A 13,098-nucleotide genomic window follows, 5' to 3' on the forward strand; every position below is an offset into this window, starting at 1 on the left:
TCACCTGGAGACTTTCACTCAGATCTTCTCTCCTGGGAGAGAGACCCAGCAAAGAGACTCTTCTGGATATTCAGTATCAGAATCAGTTACTAATGTTTCATAATTGTTTTTGTTCCAGCCTTTATGCTCCTTAGTTCCTGTGAATTTCCCAAATTTGGTGGTTGTCTGTTAATTTGACAATAATTCTTTCCCTATTTCCTCTACTCTACTGGATGTTGCACATGCTCTTTTCTTTGATTTTGTCCCTAGGCTTGGTCTACCTGAAGTCTCTGAGTCTCCCTCATTCTAGTTTGCCCAGTTGGCCTTGGTATAGTTGCCCTGATTCTTACACTGTATTTATCTCCTCTTCCTCCAGTCCTATGTTTTCTCCCACACCTTCACTTGTTGTTACTCAGTAGTATTTTACAGACATGGAAGCCAAATTACACACAAGAAGACTAGGCATAGTTTGCCTTTGACATGTTCCTATTTCCCATTCTGTGAACTTGAACCATAACCTCCACACCTAACTATTTCTCAGTATTTAGTCAGTATGGTCAAGTTGGGAATTAAACACTAGTGGTCCCATTCTAAACCTCACACATGCTCCATAAACCATGGTACATGGACAAATCATGTTTGTGGCAACCTCTGCACCTTGCTCACACCATTTCACATGCTTTGAAATCAATTTCAAAATCCTTGAAGATTCATTGCAGATAATGACACCATCATTCTTCTGTAGATCCAGATTCTGTGTCTTACCTATATGTGATCAGGCTCTATAGTCTCTATCGTAGGTAGATTATCTCATCAATTCCCTATAAACAACCCTGTGAGAGGCTTAGAGAGAATAAGCCACATGTCAAAGCCAAACAGTTAATATAGGAAGAACTCAACATTTAAATTCAGTGCAGATCCAGTCATTGAGCCCATGATTTTAACTACTCCTATGCCTATTGCAGAGACAGACAGACAGACAGAAATTTAAAATCATTTTTAAATACCCACCTCTATAATTTCCTCTGTCCAATCAATAACAAAGCCCTAGTATTTTTATATTTGTGATTCTTTTTAAATTCATTGCTTCTGCTTTCTTTCTTTCCTTCTTTGTAATATTTTTTCAGTTTTCCAAGATTCATTTTTTTTTAATGCACCACACCCAGTGCTTTATGCAATATGTGCCCTCCTTAATACCCACCCCAGGCTCACCCAACCCCCACCAACCTCCCTTCCAAAACCCTCAGTTATTTCTCAGAGCCCACAGTCTATCATGGCTTATCTCCCCCTCCGATTTCCCCCAACTCACTTTTCCTCTCCAATTCCCAGTGTCCTCTGTGTTATGTTTTATTTCTAATGTCCATTGCCACATCCTTGATGTTGGCCAATGTTACTTCATTCAGTATCAATTTACCTTTTTTTTTCATTAGTCTTACTCAATACAGTTTTTCTTTCCTTTAGCATGGCAAAATGTTCCTGCAAAAGAGCACTCCTAAAACATTGTAGGATGTGAAGTTTTCCTATTTGATATACACATCCATAAATCTTCCCTTCACCTCTATATATACGCATATGCACCCTACACCATATCCTACATCATAAAGGGCTCTGTGGTTTGCATGGCCAAGACATCAAAATTTGTACTGATGTCTCTCTCCAGACTTGGTTAAAAATACAGTCACAAAAAACAGCATGATGTTGCTGGGAGGAAAGCAAGCAGGATACAGATTTTAATTTTTGCACTAGTGTTAAAAGACTGTATGACCTGGAAAAAGCTGTTCAACCGGCCTGGACGTTCTGCTAAAGGATTATAATTGTCCATGATTAGGTCCTTTAATAATGAATAATGGCACATTTTATTATTTATATTCCTTTCCTCTCAGGTATCATACCACATAGAGTTTTTACATAAGTCTTATTTCTGCATATTCAAATCCATCCCCCAAACAAGGGTCCCAAGGTGCTTTTAGGACATCTATACAATAGCCTAAGTAAAGCAACTGGCTCTGTTGCTGGTACATGCAAGGCTTCCCTGGAATATTAGTTAACTTGCTCTCTGTTCTTCCTAATTCCCGTTACTAATGTCAAACAATTATGTAATCTACACTTGTTGAAGACTAAATTGCAACACAGAGTAAACTAATGGATCTATCCAAATAAGATGTCTTTTAGCACCTTGCCACTCAGAATGGGCTATGTAAACCAGTACCATCGGTGTCACTTGAGAACCTGTTAAAAGTGCCAGATCTCAGGCCCTATCCCAGACCTACTGAATCATAATCTGAGTTTTCACAAAATCCCTAGGTGATTCATGTGCACTCAACTAGAACTCTTTCCATTTAAACGCTGTGCCGCCTGCCTAAAGATAGATCTTCCTTGGTCTGCCATTTTAGAGACATCTGTTCAACCTTGAGCATCTGCCTCCAGACTAAAAGAGAGGCTTTAGAAGAGACTGTCTATTATTGGTTTCTAATCTACATTGCATCCTTGCACACACCCACTGATATTTTCAAACTTGAAGTAGACCTTTGCTCTCTAATTCTGGTAAAACTAATGGGCTAGGTTTGTGTACAAACAAAAATAAAGGAAATTAGATGAATCAAGTTAGAAGAGTCTGTTAAAGTGAGCTCCTGTAAGACTGTCATTGCAGCAACAAAATTAGTCCCAACTGGCTCTTCTTTCATTTTTACCTGCTATGGAATCCATAGATCCAGCTAGACTCATGACTAATACACACAAATGTTATTCTTATGAGGCCAGGAAAAGCAACTCCCTAATTTTCTTACCAGCCTAAATGGGGAAATAAAAACAGGCAATGACTCCCACAGTTAACACAAAAAAAGCACAGAAAGAATAACAAAAAGTTTCTCTAAATGCCAAATTTCAATTCATCATGATGAACCTACTGAGAACTGACCAACACAGGATGTAAGCCATCTTTGAAGTGTCCCAAAGACAAAATAACCATTGTTTTGGATCTCTGAAGCACATGTCTATCAGACACTCTCTGGAGCCATTTTGCCAATCGGACCTCGTCTATGTCAGGAACTATAGTGTCTATAACCCTTGTTCTCAGACAGCTGGCATTCAGTTCAGTATACCACAGAATATTCACACTAGGAGTCAAGTCATGTCACTTGAATCCTCTCAGAGCTCTCTAATGCCTCACTTTCTCACTTAGAGTGAAAGCCAAAACCTTTGTCATGCCTGTGAGGTAATGCCTACCAAGTGCTATCTGACCTAATCTTTCTGATGCCTAACGAGACTCTCCCTTCTCCATCTTATCTGCTGCTACTGTCCCTCTCACCCCCTCATGCTCTCCATCCTAGCACAGACACCATGATGCCCTGTCCCCTGAGAGTTTGCACTTGGGCTCTTTACTTTTTCCAGAAGTCATTTCTCCCTGGAATGCTGATATCCCTGGAATGCTGATATTTTTTTTCCATAGAACTTATCACAATCTGACATTTGTTTATGTGTTTATTGTTGTTGTTTTTTTTTTTCCTCCACTAGAATATATGATTTGTGAGGCCAGAGATGATGACTTTGCTCACTGTTGTATTTCCAACATGCAGAACTGTGTCTGGATCCTAGAAGGTGCTAAATAAATAACTGAAGAATGAATAAATTAATTGACAGGCAGAAGCAGCCCAGGATGCTGGCTATTATCCAATATGGAGACCTCAAGGAGTGTTGCTTGCCAGCTTGGTGTCCCCCATTACTTTTTCTGGATTAATATTTTTATTTGGGTATAACCCAAGAAGAGAGAACTCTTCAGGATAGAAGATCCATACTGTTTTCCCCAAGAGAAGACCAGAAGAAGGAAAGTGGGTTAGTGAGTTCCACCCTTAGAGATAAGAATAGAGGCTGAAATTCCCAGCTCTGATGGATATAAGAATTCAAAGCCAGGGATCAGTTCTTAAGGGACTTACAAGATTTTAAACTTCTTCATTAAAAAAAAAAAAAAAAAAAAGTTGTTGTTTTTCCCCTTATATGCTTATGGTGATAAGCAATAAAATTTTTAATACCAAAAGACAATGATATCATCTTTTTTTGGAGAATTTAAGAGTGTGGTGGGACTAAAGATATCACATTTAAACCTTCTGCTAATCTTGAGGGAGAAAATGTCCAAGAGCATATGGAGTCTCTAGAGGCTGGTGGCAGGTTTTAATGGCCCACACAGGGCACTGGTCTGAGGCTGCTATTAATTTGTGTTTATAACTCAATGAGTATACATTTATGCTTCAACAGTACTACTCAGGGGCACCGTAAAAATAAATATTGCTTCTGTCCTTTGGAACTTACAATCATAATTCTATGACAAGTTGGTACTGCCTCTGGCTTGAGACCAAAGTTGAAAATTAACTGCCAGCACTGACCTAGAGAATCCATTATCAATATCTTAAAATAATGGCTGCTGAGAGCAACCTCATTCTCAAATTAGTAACTGCAACTAGTGGACTGTTTTTAATTGCCTTTAATGACGGTCATAAGCTCCGCAGTGGTTGTGATGAGGGAAGAAAAGAAATAAAGAACAAGGTGTCAGTGTTCATGGATTTATTTTTATCTTTTTAAAGAAATAAAATGTAAAATAAAAAAGCAAGAAAGTAATAAAACACTGGATATAGAAACCTTGGTGAGCTTGGCTAGGAGTTCTACTAATCTGGTGGATCCAAGAGCTTGCGAAAGTACCCCATGTTTCTTTTACCCATTTGCTTCAGTTTGGTCTTTAGTCTTTAGTGTTTTATGTATATACATATATATTTTAGAATTTCTGTAGCAACAAGCTCATAGAAACTCAAAAACATTCTACCAGTCAAGACTGTTGACAAAAGCAGTATGCTCTAAATTATTTAGCTTACTCACTCCTTCAATTAATAAACCTTTATTAGCTTTCTTTCTTTCTCAACAAACAATATTATATACTTGAAGCAAATATGTAAGCATTTTTCCCCTCCAATAAATATCTCAGATTTCAAAGTGCAGAGCAAAGTTGCCAAGATTCAGGAGGAAAAAAACAGATTTTTATACCACCCATTAGCTATGGGACTGCTGTAATATGCATGACAGAACTTTGTAAAGGAAAAACAACATAGAATGAATGTGAAAGGGGAAAAAAAACTTTCCTTTTTCCTATTTTTGCATTTATAATATAGAATGTTGATTCTAAATGATCTGCACCATCCAGGAAAGTACCTACCTGATATGCTTTTAAAAAAAATTAGTTACTATGATAGCTGTATAAAAACAAATATATGGGAGCCCCCTGGGTGGTTCAGTCAGTTAAGCCATTGCCTTCAGCTCAGGTCATGATCCCAGGGTCCTGGGATCAAGACCCTCATCAGGCTCCCTGCTCAGTGGAGAGCCTGTCTCTCCCTCTCCCTCTGCCTGCTGCTCTGCCTACTTGTGCTCTCTCTATCTTTCTGTCAATTAAGTAAATAAAATCTTAAAAAACATATATGTAGTATTTCAATTCTTATAAACCATATCCCATAGCTCAAAAAATATTTTGTGTAACGTGTACAACACAGGTTGGTTGAATTGAAATACTTCGATGGTTAAAGAAAAGACAATAGCATGATTCAAACCTCAGGAGGCATATATGATGAATGCTGTAGAACTTAAGTATGTTGTGTCAAGGAAAACTGGTCAAGGACAAACCACCCTTAAGCCTGAAGAAGACATCAATTCTACACAAAAGCTTTCAGGGCTGCATTTTCTGAACAACAGTGACCTCAAGGGCCCTCAGAAAGATGACTCATGCCTCACTAAAGCAGGACACATCAGCTGGCATTCAGAACTGGGAACAAAGTATCTGAAAGCTTACCCACTCTTCTTTATAGTGTTCCAGTAAGCTGCATTTTGCTTTTACCTGTATGTAGCCATGTGGCTTATTTTTTTAACCTATTGTTTTTCCTCTCCAGATTCAGTATTCCATCTCCCGCAACAATGAACATTTCGTAATGGCATTAAATACCAAATGCAAAAGCAAATGTCTTCTAAACAAGGTTCCCCCATCTACCCCCAAGGAAGACCAGTGCTTACCCATTTTGTTGAACCTCATCTATTTTCTCATCCAAAGAAGAGGCCCCACCAGCCTCTGTTAACATTGGGATGATTCAGTTCAGGAATTAGGAAAGCTCTGTAAAGGTACCACACCTAGATCCTAGATCCTTTCCTTTTGCTGCCCTTGTTATGTTAAGTATGGTACTACTCACAGGGGAGAAATCTCTATACCCGAATTCACCCTACCTATTCTCCTCCTCTTTCATAAGTGCATCTTTATAGGCTATGGGAAAATGCTAGCACCGGGCCCACATGGGAGGTACCCAGCGAAAGTCGTACGTCTGTAGAGGACAAATTTCCCAACTCCTTCATCAACATTTTCTCATTCTTTTTTAATGATCTCAAGTCCATACGATTTTTTTTTTTTGAAAGTCACACAAAAGTAACCACTACTGCTGTGGTGTTAGGCAATCTATTTAAACTGTGAACCTCTGTTTCTTTATCCGAAAAAATATTACCTCCGAGATCATTATTTCTGAGACAAAGACCAACAAACTCAAGTCATTTAAAATGGAGATAATTATCTCCGAGATAATATTTCAGAGATCATGTGTGCAACAATAACACCTCCCATATGCACAAGGCTATACTGGCAACTTCAGATCCTGTGATACATGAGCCTTGCAATACCCCTACAGGTTGACTGAGTAATTATTCCAACCTCCCATTTTATGGATGAGTATTTCCAATGCCCTCATCTCTTAAGTTCCTTTCTAGTTTTCACATCCTGTGGTGGTGTCTAATAGAAGAAGAGAAGCTGAAGCACAGATTGGTGAACTGGTATCACATGGAGGCCCAGATTATTCTATTATCCTGAGCCTGATACTAAATAGTTTGGTTTCCAGAGTAAATGATGGAAATATCTTAAGAGTAAGGGGCACAGTCATATTTCTTTTGTTCTTTTGTTCTTTCCATGTTGAACTGGAACAGTTGCAATGTTAACAAGTGAATGGTTTAGGCAAGTTGAAAAGAAGAAAGTATGAAAATATTATATACCCTAAAAAGCCAAATGTCAAAAGCAAAATGGTTTCTATATTAAGCTTGTACTACTATGGTGATCTATCTTGGATTTTCACTTCAACCAATTTATTATATTTCTCCCCCAAAACAGGACTAAAATAATTTTAACTAACTGCTTATTTTACACAGAACAGAGTATTTACTTATATAATTTAACTATAATCTATCATATGTTCCCAGTAATTTTTATGTGCTACACACACACACTACTTAACAAAAAGCAACATATTATATCAGAATTACCTGTTATATGGCATCTATATTTATATCATAAACATGTACATACACATACACATATGTATACCTAGTTTCATTTTTCAAAGTTATTCTCATCCAAATTACTCAGAACTTAATGTTGAAGAGAGTTTGAGATGACAAATATTGGAAATTCATTCATAGAAAGGAAAAGTTATAATTTCATTCATATTTTATATTACTTAAGAGCAAAAACATCACAAATCCTTAAAGAAGCAAATGTCATACAGCTGTCCTTACTTACAATTATTTCTATTCTATTCTATTTCCCAGTAATGAAAAACAGGGTTAATGCCATGAAATAGAAGTCAAAGTGATTAAACTGAATAATTATATCAATCCAGATGTTCTTTTTTTGTGTGATAAACTTGCCTGATAATAATCCCTTCACAAACCGACCTATATTTCAAGGGAATTTGAGGATTAAAATTTAATTTAAAACTTGGTTAAGATATTCCTTGAACTCTTTAGAGAAAAAGTCTAAAGCAAATGCAAAGAAATTATCATTAAAGTCAGTCAAAGCAATGCTTTGCATTTTTTCTCCCTAAAGAACACAAACTTAGAATTCACAAAACTATTTTATTAGGCAAGAAAAGGCTTATTTATTACATTTACAATGAGTTGATTTTAATATGTCTCTTTTTATGAAATCACTATTTATATTTGCCTCTTTAAAATAGTTTCTTAAAATATTAAGCCAAGAACTGACTTGTATGTATGTGTATATGTATATATATATACACACATATACATATATGTATCTATCTATATATATACACACATATACACATACATATATGTATATGTGTGTATATATATATACATATACACATACATACAAGTCAGTTCTTGGCTTAATATTTTGCTCTCAAGAAACAAGTGTATCATTACTTTAAATATTAAAATTGTTGTAGTAATATTTCCATATCTAAACTGGGAAACCATTCAACTTTACTGTTATTGCAGTGCTTGTTTCCATGGCAACTTCTTCACTCTGTTGGTAATCATGGACTCACAGGTACTAAAGGGGCTTCAAAAGTATGTAATAGAACGTTCTCATTGCTCATTTAGGAAACTGAGGATCAAACTTTCAAATTTGTGGCTTCCTCACTGCCAGCCCCGTGGCTAGTGTCAAAGCAGAAATAAAAAATGGTGGTTCTGGCCCCATTCTAGCATTCTTTCACCTACACCATACTGCCAGGTACTATTCTAAACTAACACTAAAATTAGCACACACGCGTGCACGGAAACACATCCCATATATATACCATATGTATAAACATCAACAAACTCAAGTAGTTTGCTTAAGTTAGGCTACTTTGTGAGTCAAACTATGTTTTTTATGTTTTTTTGTATTACAAATGAAAATATTTTGGCATGATAATGACAAAATGACTTGCTGGCTATGGACCCCAAAACAATTGCTTAAAAAGGGGAAAAAAATCAGTACTAAACAGTGATTTTTGTCTTCTTACATCTCAAACTGCTTTACTACAAATTTTTCTAATTATACTGAAGGTGACTATTGTTCAGGAACTTATAATTATAAATAATAAAAGTTAAAAGATACAAAGAAAATCTTTAGTAATATCTATGCAACTTATTTCATGGTTTCAATTTGACAGCCACTATAAGAATAGAAAATACAAGACACTATAAGGAAAAATAATTCCATGTAATCAAATTTTCATCTATAAATAACAGATTCTAGAGTCTACATCTGTGCCAACACAGTAGCCAGTATTCCCTTGTCAGGCTGATGAAATGTGGTTACTTTTTTTTTTTTTTTTTGAAATATGGTTATTCAGAACCAAGCTGTGCTATAAATAGAAAATACACAGCATAGTTCAAAGACTTGGCCCCAAACAAGGAATGTAGAATATCTCAAGTTTATACTGATTATATGTTTGAAAGAGGATTTACATATCATTACATAAAATATATCTTTGAAATTAACGTTCCCTGTGTTTGTCTTGTTGTTTTTTTGTTTTGGAGTTTGGTTTGGTTTTGTTTTTTTACTTTTTAATGTGGCTATTAGAAAATCTTAAATTACATATGTGACTTGCATTTATGGTTCACATTCTATTTCTGCTAACCATTACTGATCTAAACCATTCACGTGCTAACCTTCCTGTCTGAAATATCCCATTGCTCATGTTTTAAAATCCAGAACATGCCCTACATTATCAAATGCGACCTGCCCTTGAATGCTTTTTAAAAAGCATCTGTCCCATCAGGAATCGAGCACTCTCCTTCTATAAATTGCAAAAGCATCTTGCTTCTGACCCCACCCATATTATTCCAGTCCCACTACTAAGATTCAAGTTTCTAGCAATCGGTCTATGTACGATTTTATGTATGTTCAGAAGCTGCTTCAGTAAAGAATCAGTAAATTTTTGTTAGACAAGTAAGCAAATATATGTAGTACATATATTCTCAGTTCGCTTTCTCTCAAAGCTATCTTGAGAGGTCAGAATTTTCTAAAATAGGTTCATGACTTAATAAGAGGATACATACCAGCTGATTGTCAGATACTGTAGAGGATGGCAAGGATAGGTTTGCCTGCAAAATTTGAAACATGGTGTTCATTTAGTGAAATTCATAATTTAACAAATATCTATATTTTTAAGTTTTTTGAGTTCTTTTATTATTAAAGAATACACGTCCACTATAGGATTTTGAAAAGTATAAGGTAAAAGGAAAAACATCATTATGTCACCAAAAAATGATGTGAACATGCTTGGTACATTGCCTTACAAACAAGGAATAAGATGTTTTATGTGTTACTTTTCCTTAACATCTTAATATAAGTACTATCATAAAACATCAAAATTTCTTCAAGATGACACAATATTTCAGTCTCTGTATATACTGCACATTTTACCTAAACATACTAGCATTGGTGGATGTTTAAATTTGTTTACAGCAAATTGACACAACAGATTTTTTTCTTAAAGTATCTTTATATATGAAGGAAAGCATAACAAAATTTTCATGATTTTGGAAGGAAACAATTTAGTTTAAAAAAAAAAAAACTATTTTCAATCAAAGTGGGGGCTAATATCATTTCTTCCTTCTTGGTTCCTGAACTTCACTCCTTCCATCTGGATTTAGTTTCCTTCTTACTGAAGTAAATGTTGTGGTAGTTCTGCCACACCCTACTGTCGTGGACTATGCCTGCCAACGTTTTTACTTTTGTGCTCATTCTTGAATGAGAGTTCAACTGGATATAGAATTCTAGGTTCAGAGTTATTTTCTCTCAGCATTTCTCAGACACTGTCCCATGGCTCTGGCTTCTGTCAGTGTTGTCAGTCTAAATGTCCTACCTTGGTGGATCGTTTGTCTTCACACTTGGTAAGCGATTAATACTTTCCTCCATGGGGCACCTGGGTGGCTCAGCTGGTTAAGCATCTGACTCTTGATTTCGGCTCAGTTCGTGATCTCAGGGTCATGATCTCAAGGTTGTGAGATTGAGCCCCCCATGTTAGGCTTTGCACTCAGCGCAGATTCTCCTTGTCCCTCTCCCTCTGCTCCTCCCCCAACTCATGCTCTCACTCTATCTCTGAAATAAATAAAATCTTAAAAAAAAAAAAAACAACTTTTTTCCATACATTCTGTTATTTCACCATGCTATATGTGAGGGTGGATTTCTTTTAATGCTTCTTTTTTGAGATTTGGTGTGGTCCATCATTCTGAGTATGTATATCTTTCTTCAGTTCTGGAAAATCTTCTATGAGTAACTCTTCAAATATTGCCTTTCTCACATTGTCTCATCTCTTCTTAAGAAAATTCTATTAAATATATATTTAGTTTTTTAATCCATCTAATTTCCCTCAATTTCCTTTCATATTTTTATCCCTTTATGCTGCATTCTGCATGGTTTCCACATATACACTTGACAGTTAACTAATTTTTCTTCAATTTTATATTAATACATTCAACATGACAATTGAATTTCATGTTTTAAAGACTTACTTTTACCTTCTGGAAGTTCTACTTGATTCTTTTTCAAATCTTTCTTATAATATCTATAATTCCTTTTAACTACTTTAACATTTTTATTTTTTTAATTTAATTTTATTTTTTCAGTGTTCCAAGATTCATTGTTTAACATTTTTAATATGTTTTAGACTTACTAAATAGTGAAAGTTAAAATCTGAGCTCCTGGCTCCTGGCACACAGGTTCTGATGTACCTGTGTTCCACCAAAGCTTTAACTTCTCCACCTGGAACTCCCTTTTCATTTCTGGCATACAGAAGTTTCTTCTTTACTTCAGATTGGGTCACCTAAACATTTTTAATAATTGTGGTTCATCAAGCTTTCTGCATTTAAATGGGAGGCTGGGTTCCACATCAACTCCACCCTCAACTGTGATGGGAAGCAGTCAACATACAAATGCTTAATTATAAATAATAGACTTGCCTGAAATATGATAAAGTGGTTTTCCTAAAATATTCCTATTCTTTTTGAAACTGCAAATGTTTTCAAGGTGTATTATAAATGTGTCAATATTCTTTTTACTTTCTGAGCTATGAATGATAACTGGGAACTGAGAGTTTAGTGGTTCTTTTGGTATCGCCAAGTATATAGAAGTATGAATCACCAAACATAAGGACAAGGCACCTGTGGTCCTTCTCACACTGTGCCCAATATTGTTTGTTTTCTGCTTTTTGACTCATGCCTTTCTTCACAAGGTCTGTCGCTGCTTGCTGCCATTCATGGTTGCTCTCTGGCAGCAGGGTGTCTTGGCTAAATGCTCCCCATCTCTAATTGCTGGGACCAGGTTAGTGGTTAATGTGCACCAAGGTTTATGGTTATGCTGTGCTGCAGGAAATTGCCTTTCAGAATGTTCATCACATTCAGTCCACCTAGGGTTTTGTTTTTAACCTCATAATGTAATATGAGTAATAATTATTTCCTCTAAAGTCTTTTTTTTTCTCTTAAGTTAATTTCTCATTATTGCAATAGTGAGAGAATTTTCTATGAGTCCCATAAGTTAAGTTAATAGCTTCTATGACATATGCTGAAACAAATGTGAGTATTTTGACTGAAACCTATCATAGTTAAGTTTTCATCTCAATAATTATAGGAAAGAAGGGATTACAGATCAAAAACAAAGTACTGATTCATCTGTGTATAAAGAAGATGTGGTCTATATACACATGGAATATTATTCCGCCATCAGAAAGGATGAATACCCAACATTTGTATCATCATGGATGGGACTGGAGGAGATTCTGCTGAGTGAAATAAGTCAAGCAGAGAAAGACAATTATCACAGGGTTTCACTTATTTGTGCAGCATAAGGAATAACATGGAAGACATTAGGAGAAGGAAGGGAGAAATGAAGGGAGGTAATCAGAGGGGGAGATGAACCACGAGAGACTACGGACTCCAGGAAACAAACTGAGGGTTTTAGAGGGGAGGCGAGGTGGAGTGATGGGTGAGCCTGGTGGTGGGTATTAAGGAGGGCACGTATTGCACGGAGCACTGGGTGTTATACACAAACAATGAATCATGGAACACTACATCAAAAACTGATGATATACTGTATGGCTACTAAGATAACATAATTAAAAACATCTTTTTAAGTATTTGTGCAATTTAACCACATTACTGACATTTATCAGTGTGTAGTGCTAAATAATACCAAACTATTAGAGGGAAAAAAGATTAAATGTTCAAGAAAAGTTGTGATTAAATTACGGAAAAACCCAAATACCTTTGAACCAAAATTCCTTTACTGGGAATTATAACATTACAATAAGATACTCTAAA

The 13,098-nt window shown here is 35.9% G+C and overlaps 1 protein-coding gene across 1 annotated transcript in view; it reads right to left on the reverse strand.

Annotated features, from left to right (window-relative positions):
- Positions 1 to 13,098, reverse strand: part of LOC111152487 (muscular LMNA interacting protein) — a 155,391-nt gene that overhangs the window by 65,526 nt on the left and 76,767 nt on the right. The window contains exon 10 of the mRNA XM_022510962.1: positions 9,838 to 9,882. Coding sequence (XP_022366670.1) covers positions 9,838 to 9,882 — 45 coding nt within the window. The remainder of the gene's footprint in view (positions 1 to 9,837; positions 9,883 to 13,098) is intronic.

The sequence above is a fragment of the Enhydra lutris genome, unplaced genomic scaffold (assembly GCF_002288905.1).
Source record: "Enhydra lutris kenyoni isolate GAN:26980312 unplaced genomic scaffold, ASM228890v2 scaffoldscaffold28, whole genome shotgun sequence".
In the NCBI taxonomy this organism is placed as follows: Eukaryota; Metazoa; Chordata; class Mammalia; order Carnivora; family Mustelidae; genus Enhydra; species Enhydra lutris.